This window comes from Manacus candei, unplaced genomic scaffold, assembly GCF_025592945.1.
Source record: "Manacus candei isolate 608988 ecotype Guabito, Panama unplaced genomic scaffold, ASM2559294v1 h1tg000086l, whole genome shotgun sequence".
Classification (NCBI taxonomy): Eukaryota; Metazoa; Chordata; class Aves; order Passeriformes; family Pipridae; genus Manacus; species Manacus candei.
This window is the reverse complement of record NW_026138134.1, coordinates 7,680,770-7,701,163: the sequence shown is the minus strand read 5'-3', so window position 1 is coordinate 7,701,163 and position 20,394 is coordinate 7,680,770. Positions and strand designations below refer to the sequence as shown.

The following is a 20,394-nucleotide window of genomic DNA, read 5'->3' as shown; positions in this document are numbered from 1 at the left end:
TTTACTAAAACAAACAAGGTATCATCACTACTGATGGGAACCTTCAGTAGTCCAGTGAGTGAACCGGCCCAAATAAGGCACTCTCTCAGCACAGTACAGCATTTTACTACCAGCACAGTTGAGTCTCCAATTATAATCTGTAATGAGCACTTTGTTCCTAAATGGAATAGAACGCTTACTGATTTTTATTTTTAATTTTTGCTTTTAACTTCCTAGCTACAAAAATTGTTGAAAATATTTCAAAGAGACACTTGGCAATTTAGAGAAATGTGGAAAGAGATGAAAACCCTGAACAGCACAAACTACTCAAGTTAGTTAGCTTATTATTTCAGATTTTTGCACCCAAACATCAGGCAAGACTGGTATGAGTGTTTAAATAAATCCCATCCTCCAGAGGATGACGGTGTAGCTGCAGTCTTGTAGCTGGTGTTGTAGCACTCCTGGCTGCACCGAGTTCAGCGTGTGTCATTGAGCTGCCTTGCCACACTAAGGATATGCTTTGCTCCCTTGCTCAGAAGTAAATTAGCCAGTTCAACACCCAGGTTCTCTGCAGCTTCCTGGGCCTGATTAGGGACACTCTTGGCTGTGATGCCAACATGCTGCACATCGTCGTTTGGTCCATCTTCATTCTGCAAATACAAACACCCCTAGGTAAGGCAGCAGGGAGGAGCAGGCAAGGAGCTGTTTCGGATGCCCACAAAACAGGGTAAAATCTGGTATGAGGAGCCTCGAGAACAGTGTGCTGTTACAACTTCCAAGGAACCAGACCAAAAGTAATCTATTTCTAAAGGTCTGGGTTTTGTCATTTAGCTTCAGGTTTGAATTTTGAAGCCACTGGGGGGCACGTACCTGATGGGGGTAGTTGACACTGGTCTGCATAGTCTCCTTCAGGCTATCGGATCCATCCAAGCTGTAGACTGCTCCTGTCAAGTACAACTTGGAAAGACAGACAGAATGGATTAATACCATATTAACAAACAAACAGCCAACTATCCCCTCTTTAAAAAAAACCCACCCAACATACAAAGCTAAGTCTGGAGGGGAAGGCTTTTGTCATGCAGTGGGAACAGCAAGAATAGCAGTACAATACAAGCATAAGAGAAGAAATCCCTGTTAAGGAAGATGCAACTTCCCAAGGAAAAGGATGGAATTTTTTTCTTGTCTCCCACCTCCTTAATCACACTCCATTGTCTAAAAACAGATTTGGTGGGGTCAGAAGCGAGACTTTCAGATCTCAGGGCAACACTACTTTAAAATAAGCAAGGGGGGGGAGAGGGGAAATCTGGTATGTATTACAAGGGAATTTTCTAGAAGATGGCTTCAGTAGCCAGACCCATTCATGGAAGGGCCAAGTCAGGAGACTATCTGCCCTAATCAGCTATAAAGATATCTGCTGAAATTATCTTCAGGGAAGGATCAGGGACACACTTGGAATAGGTTTTCAGAAATAATCCCAGAAAAGAACAAAGTACTCCTCACCTGGCCATCCTTCAGCAGAGTGCTGACAGCAACAGGGACACTACATCCACCTTCCTAAAACAAAAAGCAGCTGATGCTAAGGCTCCTACCCAAAACTTGCAAAGCAGAGGCCTCTGAGAAGTTTAGGATGCACACAACCCCCACCCATTACTTTTCAGGCCCTTCTTGATTCAGAAGTAATCCTTCCTTCACAGTTTTAGGAAAGCGTAATGGATTTCCCATACTATGGCATCAAGTCAACTAGCAGAGCAGTATTTACTGCTGCAGGCAGAAGAGCAAGGATGCCAGACCTACCAAACGCTTCATAAAGGCTCTCTCAGCGATGCAGCACAACACAGTGTCTGTATCATGCAGGGCAGATACCATATTCAGTATCTCTTGGTCTTTGGCACGAACTTCCACTGCTAAGGCACCCTAGAAGAAGAAACACACAACAAAATATAGTAATTCTTCAACTTCATGCATCTGTGTGTGCACTCAGCATTGACCACGAAACAGAACTTAGAGGCTCGAACGCTTTTCACTAAGGGAGTGATGTTTATAGAAATGAATTACAAAACACTCTGCTGGCTGCAGAGTCATCCTATAGCAGCTGCTATGAACAGATGATCAGAACTTAATCAGCCAAATATTAAAGGTCACGCTGCCACCACCAACCACTCTAGAACCTATCTCAATTATGTCTGCATATATAGAAACACCCACCCTACTGTGCCTTTGGGATGAGTAGGCTGGATAAATCCAAGGTTTACAACCTTTTATCAAGAAACAGATCAAGTGCTGAATGAGTAACAATGACAAAACAATTATTTCCTAAATTGGATATACAATGGGGCAGGGGGTGCAGGGCACTGCACAGTACCTGACCAACACATGATCAAAATCACTGTTTCAGAACGAATGCGCAGATTGGTCACTTGCAATCACTAATGGCTCTGGTTTAGCAAGTTTGACACCAGCTGAGCAATCCTGTGTAAACTCAGCCACGTGCCCAGAACAGACTGGAACCACTCGCCCGCCCAGAAACAAGAGCCCTAAGAATGTGCTCCAAGACAACTGTTTCAGCTCCACCCTGCAGGAGTCAGGACACCATAACGGAGAAGGATGGAGCATCGGAGAGCAAAGATGCTGCAGCAGCTCTGCACAACTGTCCTGGTGCACTGTAACACCAACCCTGCAAGAACCTGCCCCACACCTGCTGTGTCACCCATCCTAGCTGTGCATGTGTTACCTTTCCCATTTACTGTTTTTCCATTATGAATAGAAATCAGCCCCCACCACACTGAGTAACTGAGCTGACTCCATTCTTCCAACAAGCTGTGCCTAAAACAGCATAACGGCCAACAAAAGAGATGGATGTAATAGTTTTTTGGCAACCAACAAGCAAGAAGTCTTCAGCACAATTAGCCACTCAGACACATTGTGCTGCTGCTGGCTTTCAATACATAGCATGGCTTAAAGTACAAAAGTTGTAACATACCTGTCCAACAGCATACAGACAATCTTCAGGGCCTAGGAGCTGGAAGAAAGTAAAATCAGAGTTAAGTCGCAGTGTTCCGAATATAGGAAACAGGAGCCAAATTCTATGCTTGTCTCTAATACCAACTGATTTCATGTCAGACCAAAGAAATATCACCTTTCCCTTCCCATGCCCCAATGTTTGCACTGCTAAAGTGAAACAATGCACTTTCCATCAACTGGACTGTAGCACTTTGTGAAATAGCCAATCACAAGGATCTGAGTCTTGCACAACACTGCGTTGCCAGACATGAGTGCTGCAAACTGCTGGGAGATGACCAGATCACAAACTGTTACTGAACCATGGAAAGCTGAACAGTATAAATTTCTGTATGAAGGAAAAAGCAACCAACCAAAAAAAAACCCCAGAACTCTTCCCTGAAGCACCTCAAATCACAAGCTAACATGGCAATGGAGTCAGCAGACTGCCTGCTCATCTTGGACAGGACAACCACAAGGTCTGAAACACAAGCAGTTGACGGTTTGGCAGAGAACGGTATTTTCTGCTTTGCTGCTCCTCACCTGGCCAATGCGATGCTCCCAGCCCATCCTCTTCAGCCCAGCAGCAGCCAGGATGATGGCACTGAAGTCTTCCTTCTCATCTAGCTTTTTTAGGCGGGTATTTAAGTTCCCTCTCTGTAGAAGTGGTTAAGCAAGCATAGAAACAGCAGGCAAGCAGTCCTACAACCACATGAGCATTTACAGACTGTACAGAATCCAACAGCCTTCAAATGAGAACATCGGTACCATCCTGAAAGAAGTGTTAAATATGGACAATTGTTTCTTTAAATAGAATTTTGCCAAGCATTATGGAATATTAATTCAAGTGCTGACTCTGCACGTCATTTAAGTATTAATACCCATCTCCTTCTGCACTCCAAAGAACTTGGCTCCTAGGACCGAAGTAATAATGCCTTCTCTCAGTAGTTCAGCCACCCACATTGGAACTAGTGGTCCAAATCACATCCAGGGTTACTGGGAACCCACTGGCATTTGGTCACACGCCTTCAACAAACACATGGGAGGTACCGTTCCTCAAACACTACATAGCATACAATCCAATGCATCCTGAACCCCAGTGAGATCACAGCTATCCCGTTGTTCACAGCCTCCCGATAAAGCAGAGGATAGAATGGCTACAGTGCTACCCCCATCATCTGAACAGGGTACCAGGGGGCAGGCAGCCTTTGAGGAAACAGTTTGTTCTTCTAGGTCAGCTGCTACAAATCAGCCTTGAATGTAGACTTTGCATTAAGTTGTATTTTCCCCTCTGCAGCTTTACCCAGCTCCCACGTTTTGCCAGGAAAGGATACAATATCCCTGAATTGTAACTGAGGGAACTTCTTCTTGAGCTGAGCTGCTCTCCGAAGTGAACTGGTTCCAATCACACTGTAGGGAAAAATAGAATCAGTGAAATACAGCATACTCCTAACACCTCCAGACAGAAGTATGACAGAACTTTCAAGGAAACAAATGGTAACTTTTTTTTTTTTACATATATATTGAAGCGAAGATCTAAGAACCAGATTTATATCTCCTTAGAAGAAAGAAAACCACTCTGTGAAATTTAGCATAAAGCCTGGCTGAAGCCACGCCCAAGGAGACGATCTACAGGATATGCTTCTGGAGAGCAGCCCCAGCCACTGCCAAGGACTGATAAACCTCATTTAAAGACCACAACATTTATATTAGAAAAAAAGACTTGGCTGTCCCAAAATGAAGCAGACAAAACCAGACAACTAAAGTGACTAAAATGGATGGACTTCATCAGTGACATAGATGCAGTAAATAGAGAACCTTTGAGAGCCTAATTGGAAACCACAGAAAACTGCCAGTCTAGGCAGTGAGCATTTCCTTTCTCAAGATGTAAGCTGTTTACTTCTCTTCACAGAATCACAGAATATGCTGATTTGGAAGGGACTCATCAGGATCATCAATCGAGTTCCAGCTCCTCACTCTACACCCCAATAATCCCACCATGTGCCTGAGAGCATTGTCCAAATGATTCTTGAACTCTCTCAGGCTTGCTGCTGTGACCATTTCTCTGGGGAGTCTGTTCCAGTGCTCAACCACCCTCTGGGGGGAAAAACCTTTTCCTAATATCCGGCCTAAACCTCCCCTGACATAGCTCCAGCCATTTGCTCAAGTCTTATCACTGGTCATGAGAGTGAAGAGATCGGTACCTGCCCCTCCGCTTCCCCCTCTTGGTAACCTAGATCTTAGACCAGACATGATTTTCCTGCTATCCAAATGTGCAGAAGCACAAGTCTATGTTTCTATTACAGCTAGTTTATTTCTTTCACTTTAACACAGAAAAAAAATATCTTTCTAACAGCTACCTTAATTTGAGTAATTTCACTCAGCTGTCTCAGACAAAAGATTCCAATAACCTCTATTAAAGGGCAGGTAATTCAAAACGGGAAAACCACAAGGAAGTGATGCCAAAAATTCAAGGAAAAAGTCAGAACTGGCTGAGTGAGAACAAAGCATAGTTCAGGTCTATGAAAGCCAAAATCCTGCACTGGACACCCTGTCTGCATTGTACGCATTCCCCTGCAGTAGGCACAATACAAGGAAGCAGGAATTCACTCTGGAGATCCTGAACAGAAAGCGTCTAACGTGAGAATCAGCACTGCAGCTCTAGGGTGGTTTGAGAGATCCAGTCTCAGACAGTGTGCAGCACTCCCTGCTGCTGCTCTTCCCAGCTAGTGAGTGCAGTGTAATGTCTGTGGAACACTCACAAAAGGCAGTGTAAAATCACTACAGGATAAAGCAAGGAGCTCACTGACTTGCCACTGGAAAGAATCAACCAACTGCCCCCTTCTGTTTTCACACCTATCTTCCCCTTCCTCTCCTACTCACCTCTTTTCAGGAAGGAGGCTCAGTGTTTTTCCACAGTTTTTGGGATGAAAGACAACAGCATCAAGTGGGTTTTCCCTTCTGCAAAATAATGCAAGCACAGAATGAAGGACACATCATTTAAGGGAAGGCAGTTCTGCTATCAGTCCCTGGAGGAACGGCCTCTGGCTCCAAAATACCCCATTGTCACTGTAAAAGCAAGTATTTTCAGCACACCTGCTGGCAACGGAACACTAGGGCAGCTCTGATGTTTCCACTGTTCTGGAGATTATTCAGGGAGTGACAAAACTTTGAACACATAAACGGACCTAAGCTTTCTTTGCTCTTCTTTACCAACACTGTAAAATGCAAACTCTTCAGAGAATCAAGCCTAATGTTCACACTTACTTGCAGACAGCGCCGATTGTAAAGCCAGGAGGAAGGGAAGTTGGCAAGTCCTTCAAGGAGTGAACCACAAGGTCAACTCTAAAAATTAGAGGGTAGTAATCAGCGAACAGATTGTTGAGCTCATGTGGTGATCTATCAGAGGCCTGCAGGTCACCTACAGAAAAGTTTGAACCCACTCTGGGAATTAATCTGGAGAAGAGAGGAATTTCAGGATTCCACAGCCAGAATTACTATAGAGTTCTTATGTTACTCCAAAAAAAGCTACCTCACCTTTCTCTGCCTCTCTTTTCCCCTTGGGATAATGCCTTCCTTCCAGCAGCAATGCAAGACACTTTAGAAACAATTAAGTTGAATGAGGGGAATATGCTGGGGATGTTCACACAGAGAGACTCATACCAATATGCATCAGTCTGGGGGCTGGATTATGCTTCAAACTGAAAGTGGCAGCAACTGAAACTACAGGGCACCTGCTTCATCACACAGCAAGTGAACATCATAAATGCTTGAGTCCCCAGTATGTTTTCACCAATTTCACTGAAAATGAAGTATGATGTAACTATGTGGCAGAGATAAAGAAGAATACCTTTGTTTTTAAACATCCTTTAACTAAGGCAACACTCCTCAGAATATTAAAAAAGAAAGAGATTAAACAACAACAACAACCCAACACCTCAGTCCCACAAAATCACCACTAATCTCTTTCTCCTCCAGCAGGAGCCTGAACCAAGGTTCTCTGTAGAGAGAAGTTAGAACACAACACAACTTGCCCACGCCAAATTCTCCTGCACATTTTGCTTGCAAACATGTTAACAAATGTTAATATGCTAACAATATATATGTTTTGTAATACATTACCACCACCAAGTAAAGTATTTTTAAAAGAACATACTCATAAGCAGAAATCAAATGAAATTACATCCTCTGATGCATACGTAATACACATATCACAGAAGAAAAGAAACCAAACTGCGGCAGACAAAGTGACACAACTCCAATTCAAAATACTTGGCCTAAGCCCAGGGTAGAGAGAGAAAAGGGAAAGAAAAAGACAGTGACTTATCAAAGGATTTCTTTTTTTAGCCAGAGGTACCAGAATGGAAGGAAAGTAGATCACATATGCAGCAAGCCAAAGATGTCCAAAGAGCAACAAATACCAGAAGAAGAAAGGAAAACAATAAGCTCTTACTCATTTTTTTCAAGTGCATTTTCCAACTCTTTGGTGAAGAGGCTCTTCTCCCCGATCTACATATAAACAGAAGGACATGAATCATAAAAGAAGCATCAGTCAATATAACTTCAAATACAGTTAGTTCTTGTATAGAGGAAGAAGAGATTCTTTACCTTGGAAAGTGCTGTATCCAAGATCTTGTCTCCAGTTGTTGACATGGCAACTGCTCAGAGACAGTACAGGTAAAATGTGAGGCTCAGTAAGAGCACTGGGCTTAGGCTGAAAACACCTATGTGAAATGCCACACACAGTGCAGTGTCACACACTGCTGGGTGAGCACCAACTCAGGCTCAGTACAAGAACAGCTCACTTCTAGAAATACCCTGCACTCAAGACAAGTGAAATGGAGACTTCCTTCACTGTCATCAAAACCAAAGCAAGGGGAAAGGGGACAGGTTTGGGAAGAGCTAACCCAATGGAAACTGCCACAGTCTGTCTCTGGAGTGCCAGTGAACACATATGCAGCAGTTCTCTCCAGTGCAAGGCTAAGCTCCCATTATTCCTGTTGAAAGCCTGAAGCCCCAGACCAGAAAATGCCCCTAATGCTCAGTGCGGTGCAGCCAGAATGATACCAGGTTTGCAAACGGAGCAACAGAACACCATCTGCATCACATACTCAGCACTTCAGTCATCAAAAGCCTATGAAATCCATCTTTCTCCTCTGGAAGAAACCAGTAGCAACTGCTAAGCCACACAACGTAACTGAATTCAGACTGCACTCTTAGATAAGTGGGATCAAATCCTCCTCCTCCTGACTCTACACACACCTCTCGCACACAAAGATAACCAACTGGCTCCTGCTGCCATCCACCCCCAAGGCAGCATCTAAAAAAACTTACCAATTTCAAAGTGGAGGTCAGGGTACAGCTCACGGAGGATCGTAACCACGCTGTCCGTCTGAATCCGGGCCAGCTGCAAGGAAGCAGAAAGTCCTAAAGAAAGAGTACATTGTCCATACGGTAGCTAAGGAGGCTTTGCTATTCTTCAACAGTCAGGCATGCATGCCCAGTACATTCTCTTGAAATCAAAAGCATTAGAAATAGGTTGCCTCAAGTAAAATCATTCATGGGTACAAACTTCTTGAACTGTGTGAACTCCTATCATGATCAGACCACTGCACTGAAGAACTTTTTTTATTGCCTAAGTGGCACAACATTTCCCTGTGTCCAGTGCTGTTGTGATCCAAGCGCTCATGAGGCACAGCAAATGATCAAGTTAGGAGAAGTGACTAGAGAAGAAGCCTACAGATCAGGATTCTCATGCTTCTACTTGTGTTTCACCTCTGTGGAACACAACTGCTGAATGACACCCGCTCATCAGAAAATTAGGCAGCACACAGGCACGGCTATGTCCCTTGCCCTGATGTCTACACAAAATGCCTTCGTGACAGTACGGAATTTTTCCTAGAACGTGCTAGCAGAAGGAACGAGATTATCTCAGAACAAAGGTCTGAGGGTCGCTTATCTCCCTTTGCGAGGCTGCTCCTCCCGCTGCAGCCCGCTGGCAAGAGATACCTGCTGTATCTCCGGACACGTCCCTTCCCTGCCCTTGAGCGGGCTGCAGCCGTCAGTCATTGGCGTTTTTTCCCTGCAAGAGCTGCACAGGCCTTGCAAGTGACACAGCCCCCGCCAGACCCGGGAAGGCCCCGCGCCTCACCCCCGGTTCCCGCGCCGGGGCAGCGCTCCCAGAGCCGGCCGCCCCCCGGGCTCCGCAGGGAGCGCTTTCCAAACTTCTTGCGGAGTCCCAAGGAAGGAACTGGAGTGCGCGGGCTTCGGAAGCCCAGCCCACCCCTCAGCCCCGAGGAGCCCGCGTCGGCCGGAACGAGTCGGGTACCGGGGCGGGAGCGCTCCCCGCGCCCCGGCCCCGCTGCTGCCTACCTGGCTCCGGCGGGTGCCCACGCGGACCGCTCTGCCTTCCACGCCGTTCTCGCCCCGCGGCAGGGGCGGGTCAGCGCCCGGGTCATCGCCTGCCCCGCCGGACCCTGTGCCGTTCCCCGCTCGGTCCCGGCCCCCTCCGGCCGCTCCCGTGCCCGGTTCCGCCATCACCGCCGGCCTCGAGCCGCGCCGAGCACGTCACCGCCGGCCCCGCCCCCGCGGCCCTCAGGGAGGCCCGCCCTCCGCCCCGCCCCCGCAGGCCCCGCCCTCCCGGCACTCGGCCCGGTCAGTCCGGTCTGCGGGGTCGAGAGGACGCTCCGGATGCGGCACTGCCAGGCCAGGCTGGTTTACTGGGGCCAAGGGGTCTGATTTATTGAGGACACTGCGCGGGACTCCGTACAACCGAGGGGGCGCGTGGACAGGGCCCGGGGTCAGGTGCTGCGCTTGGTGTGGATGAGCAGTTCCCGCTGCAGGCCAGCCTCGAGCGTCGTCGCCGCCTTTCCCGAGGGCAAGTCCGTGATGAGTGTGAGCTTATTGAAGACGCCACGACCGAAGTAGTCAGCAACAACAGAGAAGCCATCGTTGGAACACTTGAGCTGCCAGACACACATTAGCAGCATCAGCAGAAGCCTCCAGAGCCTCTTGCCTCCAGCCCCTTTCCTTTCAATCCCTGCACTTAGAGCCTCTTTATTAGGGACAGGGCAGCCCATGTCACTCTCCAGCTCTTTGCTCATTCCATGCAAGGACTGCATGTAGCAGAGGAAGATGCCAGATTTGCTGCCACTGGCCGTTCCACCTCATGTTTCGAACCTATATCTGAGCCATGCATGGAGGAGATAATGAACAACTGAATTAAACAGGAAGGTGACTGCCTCAGCTGCTCTAGTTTCCACATATGCCCCATTCTCAACTTCACTGCTTCGTCCTTGGGAAACACAACATTTTGGTCCTGTCCCCATTCCGATTCACACAATTTTTTTTCCTTTCTCCCTGATTTGTTCTATACAACTTGTCAACCAGCTGTGACACTGACCAATAGGTCTCGACCCATCTGAGGTTAAGGTGAGAATGGATTCCCTTTCACCTTCTCAGAGCGACAAGAACTCTCCGTGCCCTCTACACAATGCAGTCACCCTAGGGTCTAATGCCTCATTATTGAGACTCAACCTTGTTTACAAAATACTTTCAAGCCTTCCCCTTTTCTACCAGCCTCCATGGGTCTGTAAATGAATCTAAACTCTATTTATTTCAACTTGGTAAGACAGGCAATATTACCCTACCTGATGCTGAAACTGGTCGTGCAGATCTCTCTTCTGCTCCTGGGCTCGGATCATGTCCATGACTTTGCGATTTTCTGGCATGCAAGTAGGACATTCCGAATCGCTCTCGGAGTAGCTTTCAAAGCAGTGCTGGTGGAAGGAATGACCGCACAGGAAGTGGACTGAAGGCAGCTCCAATGCACTGGTGCAAATGCTACACTTAGTCTTCTGAAAGATCTTGGGACTGAGAGTGACAAGATGGAGAAGCATGAGAAAGACAACTGTATTTTACCTTAATAAAAGAAAACAGCAGTTCTATCCTTATATAGGACAAGACAAGACAGCACACACTCCTGCACCTTGCTTTTAGCTCTTCAATCTCCTGGCGGATCCTTGTAGTTTCTTCTCGGTATTTTTGAATTCTCTGCTCATCCTGCTCTATCTGGCGACTCTGCTTCTGCAGCTTGTTGACAAGATAATCCTTAATCACAGACAGGGTGGCTGTGGAGTTATGAGCCAGCGTCTGCACAACTGAGAGCAACCAAGATGTTAGTTTAAACACAAGCACAAAAAGTTACACTAGTCCTGCCTGGGCAGACTGTTTTCCTGGGAAAGGCCACTTACAGGCAAAGACAGTTCACATTCTTATGGAATTAGAAAAGGCTCTCTTTCAGTTTGACCTCTTCCAGAAAAGGGCAACTGGGAGCATGTCTGGATAGCTCAGACCAAAAGAAGCAAAGCAAGGATCTAGTAGTGGATTGGATTCCAGTTCAACTTCGCCACCAAGGCACAGCAGGAATTTCAGCAGGCCCTTCACTGCCCCACACTGACAGAACAGAAATCATGTACAGACATCTCACTGATACCTGTAGATCTTTTTACCTAATTAGGGAGCTGTGACTGACATAGCTTTTCCCTACAGAGCAGGGAATATTACTTCAAATGGTGGGCTCCAAATTCGTTGATTCACCTCTCAAATTTCTGATCTATACAGACTGCTACAAACTAGTTTGGGTTGAATTTTTTTGTGGTTTGTTGTTTTTTTTTTTTCTTGGTTTTTGCTTGGGTTAGGTTTTTTTTTGGAGGGGTGCTGTGGGTTGAGTGCCACACGTCATTATTACCAAGCAGCGGAGGCATAAGATTCTTGTTCTCAATGTGTTTCAGCACTGCAGCAACGTACTCCTTACAGTCCTCCTCCTTCCGTGCAAAGTAGCCAAGAGCCTGTTCCCAGAGACAAGCCTCCTGGTCTCCATACAACTCACACACCTCGATCACCTTCTTGTACTGCTCATTCTGCATGTGGTAGTGCATGATCTGTTGGAAACTATGGGAGAAAGATTCATCAGCTGCCACAATCCATCTCTCCCCTTGAATTATTACAGGGACCTCAGCTTTCCACCCAGCTATGCAGTCCCCAGACTCACACAGAAGCCAAAGACAAGTCTGTCATTCACTCTCTATGTAACTGCCTTGCTCTAACAACAGGGTATTTCAGCTGAGCAATAAACTACCGTTCCCATCTTGAAACACTAAAGAGGTCACTACCACTGAAGGCACAGACAGTTAAGGCTGAATGGGGGAAGAAGGGGAAAGACTCTACAGACAAGAGCAACACTCACAGTTTGCCCTGCTCGTAGAGGTAGAGGACACCATCCTTGAAATTGTGCATCTGACATAAGACCAAGGCCTTATCAAAGACTGTTTTGAACCTTCCACTCTTCAGGAGAGTGAGGGCTTCATCGTGTAGCTTCTCCTTGATCTACAAAGAAGGGGGAGAGATCAGGGAGAGCAACTCAGACACCCACAGTACACACTATTTTGCACTAAGACCTGACAATTTGCAGCTCTTTCACAGAGGACAGTTTTGCTCTTTGTTCTCTATCCCTTTTAAGCAAACAGGACATGATTTTCTTTGCCCAAACAGCCAGCATCCTCACAGATCTAGGCAAGCAAATAGTTACTTTTATGGGTGAGGCATCTGCTCACAGAGGTTGTATTGTGTGGAATCTGTTCTTAAATGAGATTCATACAAAATAAGTTCAGCCTCCCTTAAAGGAGTATTCTCCCAGCTAGCAGGCTGCTTTCCCATTTATGTGCCATTTGTCCAGCACAGCATATGTATTGCCTCTTGTTATCAATGCCCAGCTGGAAAGGTTACGGGTTTGCAGGAATGCAAATAGGATTCAAAGACACCAAATCTGTCTCTCAAAACACAATGATGGAAGAGCTCAAACCTGCTCATCTTGTTCATGTGCCCAGTTCTGGAGTCGAAGCTCCAGTAAAGTGTCATAGACACCCTGTGGCGAGTCAGCCTGAACCTCAGTCATGTGCTCCAGAAAAGCCTTCAGTTCTCGGGAGTTGTTTGCAAAGACTGGGATGAACTCCTCTGAATTAGCCTATAACACAGACAGAAAGAGACAAGCACCCAAATCAGTCTAAGCTGGACTGGTGCTTCATCCCTGCCGTGAGGAATGTTCATTTCTGAGACACGACAGATACAGCACGACACAGGATAACACCTACATCAGGAATCAGTTCTGAGCAATAGCCTTAAGTGGTCTCCTGTGTCTGGGACTACCAGTACACCAGGACAGAGTCTCTCATAAAATCATAGAATAGTTTGCATTGTAAGGAACCTTTAAAGGCCATCTAGTCTAATGCCCCTGCAATGAGCTGGGAAATTTTCAACTAGATCAGGTTGCTCAGGACTCCATCCAACTTGACTTGAATATTCATTTCTAGGGATGGGGGCATCTACCACTTCTCTAGGCAACCTGGTCCAGTGTTTCATCACCCTCATCATAAAAAATTTCTTTCTTCTATGTAGTCTAAATCTGCCTTCTTTTAGTTTAAAACCATTACCTCTTGTCCCATTGCAACAGGGCCTGCTAAAAAGTTTGTCCTCTTCTTTCTTATAAGCCACCTTTGAGTACTGAAAGGCTGCAATGAGGTCTCCCTGAAGCCTTCTCTTCTCCAGGCTGGACAACCTCAACTCACTCAGCCTTTCTTCAGAACAGAGGTGTTCGATTCACGTGATCATTTTTGTAGCCCTCCTCTGGAGGCTAAATGTATATATATACACACATATACTTTTAGGTATAAGTCTTATTATACCTAAGCCATCAGGCTGACACCACAAGGTATGCAGAAGCACTCACTTGCTGCAAAGTTACTACTGGAGAGCAACAACTCGCTGTCAACACAAAGGGTACCTTTTTTCCTTCCAGCATCCCATGGCCTTCACTGTCTCCCGAGGGCCGGTAATCAGTGCAAAGGATCTTCAGCAATTCCGTGGTCTCATTAGGGACATGGTGCATTAGGATTTTACCATAGCGCTTCATGTTACTCTCTGCCTGTTCAAAGGGCAGCTTTCCAATGTAGTGCAAAGCCTCTTGGTAGTTCTGTGGAGACAGCCAACAAAACAATCACAGGACATTGGCCTCTGCTCTCCACTCTGAGGTTAGGACAGAAAGCACTGAAGACATGCTGCGAGTATGCCACAAACACCATTTGCTCTGAATTATAATCTAGTTCACTATTCTCACTTGTTTTCCTCCTCAGGGAGGAAGACTGGATGTGGCCTGGGGGAGAGATTTAGATGAGTCCCTCATTACCACCTCTCCCTCCTCTTAAAGGCCACTGTAAAAAGCCACATCTGAAACAGAACAAGTAAGACTCTCTGATTTCCACCCCTAGTCCACCACACGTGCCAAAAGGAGAAAGGCATCACACAAGCAGCATCAAGTGTTGTTGCTGCTGCCTCAGCAGTCCCACCAGCATGCTACCCTCAGGAAGGAGGTCAGTGAAATGGTATTCTCATTGAAGAGGAGGCTAGAGATGTGGTGTTCTCCCAAGTAAGAACACGGGAGCAGTTATGTCTCCTCACCTTGATGTCCTCTAACTGGATTTTGAGGTACCATTCATGATGCTCGTGCTTCTCTGCCAGGTACACAGCGTGGGAGTAGTAACCTGCTTGGCGGAGCACCTTGATGGCCGTTTCCACATCAAAGTGGACCTCGCTGTCACTCGTCTCCAAGAACAAAAGCAGAAAGATGGTCCCTCAGGAACATTCCCACAGTTCAGAAGCAGCAGTCATTTATGTAAGAGACAGAAAGCACGAGCAGGAACAACTCGGTACCTCTCAGGCAAGGGTAAGGTCACACGTGCAGAAAGGAAGGAGTCTGACCACCTCTCATTCTCTTGCCAGTTGCACTGGCAGAAGCAAGCACACTCAGACCCAGATGGCAAGCCAACCAAACTGAGAATGTAAGCAAGACCTTGGAAGTCAAGGAGTAAAGAAGGGGTACTGAGTGACAAATCCGTTCTTCTCTGTCTTAATGGCCCTACAGGAGCCAATTTACAATGTCACCGCTATCTCTTTTTAATTAATATGATGACATAATAATGTGGCACGATTTCACCTCCCCCCAGTACCTTAATGAACTCTTCCAGTTTGGAGCTGTCTTTGAGTTTGGTATAGCAATTCAGCAGAAGTGTAGTATGGTCTGCATTGGCCAGGGACTGCAGGTGGAGTGTCTGTAGATAAGCAGTGAGGTTGTGGATACGCTGAGCATCCAGGAATTTTCGAATAACGTATGATGGTTCCAGCTTCCCTATAGTTCTGTGAGGGAAAGAGTCATGTTACAAGATACTGTATACCCAAGAAGTCAAAATAAATGGAACAATTAACAACAGAGCACAGAGAAGCCTTAATTTCAGCAGGCACTAACCCACGAGTGATCACTCAGCTATACAACAACTAGTTATGGTGTAAGACTACCCATCTGCATGCACAGAGACACAAAGGTAAAAATACGTGTCGACTGTCATTAGACATTGGGGACTCCAAAGGCTCAGTTTCACATTAACCTAACACTGTGTGGCATTTTAAAAACTGAGCATGAAGTTTTCAGTAAGCCCCAAGCCCAGGCTGCTCCAAGTTTGAGTTCTAAAATACCCAAGATGTTTTAAAGCTGACGTTGAAACTGTTTGAGTATTTTCTAAAAGGACTGCCATTCATGGTCAAATTGCATCATCAATCCTACCTAGAGTGATTCCTTCTTTATAATGATGTCATCAGGCCCCACTCCATCTCAGTGTGCCTACATTATTCATGTTAAAATACGATCAAAAGGAACTTTATCCCAAGGTGTACAGAGCAATTTTCAAGCAATGTGTTCAAAGACTTTTAATCTCACTGAAATGTTTCTCTCTATGGGTAGAACTTTCATCTCAAGTCACGCTTTTTTTGGTTTGGAATTTTTTTATTCCTGGGCTGAAACAGAAATCAAAGCCTCTGTAGCTCCTACCTGCACTACAATATCCTGGCTCCACAGGACCTACCGGATGTACTGCTGGATGGCCCCGTCATGGTTCCCCTTGTTGTAGAGATGATCTCCATACTGCCGGAAAATCTCTGACAAACCATCGCTGTCCAAGTGGTGGCTCTTGGCCAGGTTAATGGCCATCTCAAATAAGTTTTTTCTGAATAGCATCTGTTAAACACATAGTAAGAGCTGCGTAAGGGAAATACTACCCCACAAAACAAGTTCAAATACACCTGGAAAACAAGTTGTTTCTTCCTTTTAGTGCATATGTGCCTTTAGGCTTTTAAACAGCAAATGCCTTATAACACTGGTTATGCTGAAAAGCTGTTAGGTCACTTGTTATGTAACTCACCTACCTCAATGGTTCAACTTTTCAATCTGCAGAGACAGTACAATCTTGCAGACATAAAGCAGAGACTAATAAAAAAACAGATTTACATGCCTCGAGTTTGGTTTGTGTATCCTTCTCCTGTAATACATGGATCTTCCCATCTCTGGTCAGTACATACAGAGAACCCCACTCTGCCAAGACATCCACTATATCATCAAAGATTGAGCTGTATGCAATGAATTTGTTGCACAAGTCATAGATATTCAGGACTTGTTTGTCCGAATTCTGTGCCTCATTCCCAGCAAACTCTGACCTGGAGAGCAGAAGAAAGTTTTAAAAAACAAAGACAGCGTAACTTGAACTCTTTATACCTGTGCCAACTAGGGACGTACAGAGAGCAAGACAAGCAGGGTTCACCTGGGCAATAAATTAAGTGGGCCTAGAGGCAAAACATCTCGTATTTATACACAAATTCCATTATCCTGTTATACTGAGAAATTCATAGGACCGGGAAAAATTCCCATTCATTCAGCATGCTTAACCATGCTGCTCTTGCAATGGAAGTTAATTGATAGATTGGTCTGGATGAACCTCAACAGCCTCTGACAAAGTTGCAATCGGCCTCCAAGAGCAAAGCTTCGCAGGGAAGAATGAAAAAGTGGGAAAGCAGGAAGCTGCAAGAGCAAAAACAACTCATCTGTTCCGAGAAGCCCTACTTTGGTGAAGTCTTTCGGTCCTTGGAGACGATGATGAGGTAGCCCCGGTACCAGTGAACAATCAGCTTTTGTCCCTCAAAGGCAAAGCAGGGCCCGCGTTCATCTGGTTGATAAAGGTACACACATTCATTTCCTGCCACAATGAACTGGAGATCCTGGGAGGGGTCACTGAGAGATGAACAGCGCAATCCACAACCGTGAGTGTCCAGCTCCAGGTGAGGATAGTCTTTCACTGAAAGCATATAAGACTACAGAGGAAATTCAAGGGTTTGGGGATTGCTCTGGCCTAGACTCTGAAACCAATGAAATTTGCAAGTCAGAGTCTCATTTTTTCCAATTAACCTCTCACCTGGATGTTCTCTGTGGTCACCACAAACAGATGTGTAGTTTTGCCAGACTGTCGGAATGCAAGGCCAGTAACTGGGTAACTGCCTTCGTGTAAGATCTGGGTCTTGCTGTGCCGGTCTCGAGTGATGTCTCCTTTTGTAAGAACAACACTCCCATCTGCAAAACCTGGTGAAGTGGACAGACTGAACTATTACTTATACAGCACACCTGAAATTTTATTCAGCATAAGTCAGGGCAGCTCCAGTCGGCAAAGACACCTTGCTCACTGGCAAGGTATGAAGTGATGGGATTGCCACAGGTTCTTGTGTCAAGTCAATCTGGCCAAACCACCTCCCAGTGCTCCTGTTCCAGTCCAGAGCTGTCACATTACTGCATACAGGAGGGCACTGCTCAACAAGGGTCAGCTTGCTTTCCACACACAAATCTCATGCACACGTTAATTTTGTTTTGAGTCTCTCTGTATTTTGCTCTATGAACAGCCTTCCCATCTCACAACTGTAATGATCATTTTAACTCCCTTGCTTATTCAAAACACACTGAAAAAAGACAAGAGGAAGATTTTCTATGTGAAATCATGCAGTTTTCACAACTTGCCAACAGCCCCAATGCTGTTAGTTGTCCCAGGATGGAAGGCCATCACACACACAGGGAAAGCTTTTTGATTTCAGTGCAGGGACCATGTAACCTTACAACATTACTGCTCTTAGTCTGTCAGAAGTTAAGCAAGAAACATTACAAAGGAATGGGTAAATCCAAAAGGCGAAACTGGCTTTCTTATTTTAAAAAAGGTTTTTACAGCATACTTGAAAAAAAAATTCTCTGTAACACTAGGTATCACAAAACCTATGGTTTCTCCTGTACCAACAGAAGCTGAATTTAGTACTAAGTTCAATAAATATGTAGCCTGACCAACTGGCAGAGAAAGAGGATACCAACTAAAAATATGTGCTTCCCTTTTCAGTACCAAAGTTATTTGTGTAAAATATACAGACTCGGGCTAAATTTACACACGATCTCTCAGAGAACATAACATAACAACTGCATAAGAAGAAAAACCATCAGTGTGTTCAGTGCTGATTTTTGTGTTATCTGTTCATTTCCCTTACATCTGAGTAAGGGTTAATTTTCATAATATTTATTTTTCATAATATTTTTCTTAAGCTGTTACAGCTCAGTTTTACTTACCAATAGCCATGAAATTAAGATTCTCGTGGACAGTTAGGCAGGATACAACCGTGGGCTTGTTACCTGGTATCGCTGGAAAAATTCGTGTGCACAGAGGATTGCCACCATCTCGCTTCTCCAGGTTCCAGACTTTCACCTACAAACAACAACGATCTGCCATAAGCAAAACATGTGGTATTAGAAGGCCAAGACCTGGTATCAAATGTTACAGTGCCCAAAATGATCAAGGTACTTAAAGTAAGAAAAGTCATCTGAAATAATCGCAGTAGCCTTTAGAAAGACACATATTACAAATACAATTTCCTCACTTTGTCATTTGACTTACCAAGGGGTTAATACCCTCTTCGTCCTCTCCAACAGAAACCAAGATGCTGTGCTGCTTCAGCTGGTACAGATGCGTTACCCTCAGTTTGTAAGCCTGGAAACTACTGAGTTGAAGGGAGCGAGGCAAAAACCAAATCTGACCTTCCATATTTAGATCACAGTTAAGGCACATAAAGGGGAAAAAAAAAAAACAAAAAAACAAAAAACCCAAAATCCCACACCTCCAGTCATACCAGGATCAAACACGTTAATGGTTCTCGCTGACCCCTCGTAGGGCTTCAGTAAACACCTCTGCAGAACGACCCTGGAGCACCAACACATTCAGCAGGGTTTTTTTGTTTGTGCTTAAAGCAAAGGACAGCGGAGAGCAGGAAGCTGGAGCACCCTCCAGCTCCGGCCCCGCTGAACCCGCACAGGCCCCAGCGCCCGGCCCCGGGCAGGATATCCCCAAACACGAGGCTGCCCCGGCCCGAGTCGCAGACTGCGATGCCCGGGGGCAACGCAAAGGGCTTCGCACCGGCCCCATCCGGGCCCGGCGGCTCCTTCACCGTCTCTCTGTCGAAGAAGACGAAGCGGCGCCACTGCAGGTACGCAGCCATGTTGGGCCGGCCCCGCCCGCCGCTCACGTGACCGGGCCCCGGCATCATGTGACCCGGGCCCCCGCCCCTCCGGGGGGCCAAGAAATTTAAAGGTTGAATTTTGAACACACTTATCGAGGGGAAAAAAAACATATCTGAGCCTGCTAGAGATTTAAAATTCAGCCGGGTTTCAACAACCTTGAAGGACTCATTTTACAATAATAAAAATTATTGTTATAATTTCTATTACTACTATTTTATTACTATTATAATTTTTATTACTACTACTACTGCAGTTACTACTGCAGTGTAGTAACTAATATTTAATCTTTGAGAGACCATCAAATTTTAACTCACCTCTCCCCAACAAGGCCACAGTAGTATATACAAAATGTTAGGCCTAAACCGTTGGTCACATCCAGGGCCCAGCTGAACAAGGGGGTTGTGAGAAACAAATGGTTAATGGCTTAAACATCGTTAGGACCACCAAAGGGTTCTATTAACAAGAACCTGGGTTACCCTCACCTTCTAGGGTGGATTGTAACAGAGATAACAGAGATCTGAATCTTGTGACTCAATCTACCCTTATCCTCCTCACCCCCAGCCTCCACGTAGATAACTTTTGGGTTGATATTGGTTTTAGATTGATTGTGGTCTGCTTTTTCTCTATGCTTTAACCATCTAGTCAGCACCAGAGTGAACCTTCCCAACAAACTCTGTCATGCTTTTATATTAAATCTGCTTCCCCTATTGTATTAAATCTGCTTTTCATAGAATCATAGAATCAGCCGGGTTGGAAGGGACCTCCGAGATCATCAAGTCCAACCCTTGATCCACTACTGCTGTGGTTACTAGACCATGGCACTAAGTGCCACATCCAGACTCTTTTTAAAAATTTCCAGGGATGGAGAATCCACTCATTCCCTGGGCAGCCCATTCCAATGTCTGACCACCCTCTCTGGAAAGAAATTCTTTCTAATA

The 20,394-nt window shown here is 45.6% G+C and overlaps 2 protein-coding genes across 2 annotated transcripts; both read right to left on the bottom strand.

The window, feature by feature from the left end:
- Positions 1-150: 150 nt before the first annotated feature.
- On the bottom strand, positions 151-9,557 carry HMBS (hydroxymethylbilane synthase). The gene is made up of 13 exons (XM_051812577.1): positions 9,349-9,557; positions 8,311-8,383; positions 7,585-7,634; positions 7,430-7,485; positions 6,244-6,321; positions 5,860-5,937; positions 4,311-4,386; positions 3,520-3,633; positions 2,960-2,998; positions 1,774-1,893; positions 1,480-1,533; positions 850-936; positions 151-629 (listed from the first exon to the last, which is right to left on the bottom strand). Exons 1-13 carry the CDS (start codon positions 9,511-9,513, stop codon positions 456-458), a joined length of 1,164 nt encoding a protein of 387 aa, XP_051668537.1. The 5' UTR covers positions 9,514-9,557; the 3' UTR covers positions 151-455.
- Positions 9,558-9,691: 134 nt separating this feature from the next.
- VPS11 (VPS11 core subunit of CORVET and HOPS complexes) lies at positions 9,692-19,466 on the bottom strand. Its single transcript, XM_051812573.1, has 16 exons — positions 19,281-19,466; positions 18,837-18,985; positions 18,512-18,647; positions 17,328-17,491; positions 16,979-17,226; positions 16,374-16,575; positions 15,948-16,099; positions 15,039-15,225; positions 14,491-14,634; positions 13,817-14,005; positions 12,839-13,000; positions 12,224-12,363; positions 11,726-11,928; positions 10,964-11,135; positions 10,626-10,848; positions 9,692-9,941 (listed from the first exon to the last, which is right to left on the bottom strand). The coding sequence occupies exons 1-16, from the start codon at positions 19,432-19,434 to the stop codon at positions 9,777-9,779; spliced, it is 2,790 nt and encodes a 929-aa protein (XP_051668533.1). The 5' UTR covers positions 19,435-19,466; the 3' UTR covers positions 9,692-9,776.
- Between the last annotated feature and the right edge of the window lie 928 nt (positions 19,467-20,394).

What these genes read in the sequence shown, in the direction of transcription:
- HMBS (XM_051812577.1), bottom strand. Translation starts at nt 9,513, where the DNA reads ATGGCGGAACCGGGCACGGGAGCGGCCGGAGGGGGCCGGGACCGAGCG. An exon ending in TGGGCACCCGCCGGAGCCAG is followed by an intron (nt 8,384 to 9,348) that starts GTAGGCAGCAGC and finishes GCTTCCTTGCAG; the next exon opens with CTGGCCCGGATTCAGACGGA. An exon ending in AGCCTCCTTCCTGAAAAGAG is followed by an intron (nt 4,387 to 5,859) that starts GTGAGTAGGAGA and finishes TTTTCCCTACAG; the next exon opens with TGTGATTGGAACCAGTTCAC.
- VPS11 (XM_051812573.1), bottom strand. Translation starts at nt 19,434, where the DNA reads ATGGCTGCGTACCTGCAGTGGCGCCGCTTCGTCTTCTTCGACAGAGAG. An exon ending in GGGCAGCCTCGTGTTTGGGG is followed by an intron (nt 18,986 to 19,280) that starts ATATCCTGCCCG and finishes ACTGTGATCTAA; the next exon opens with ATATGGAAGGTCAGATTTGG. An exon ending in ATACACAAACCAAACTCGAG is followed by an intron (nt 16,100 to 16,373) that starts GCATGTAAATCT and finishes TGTGTTTAACAG; the next exon opens with ATGCTATTCAGAAAAAACTT.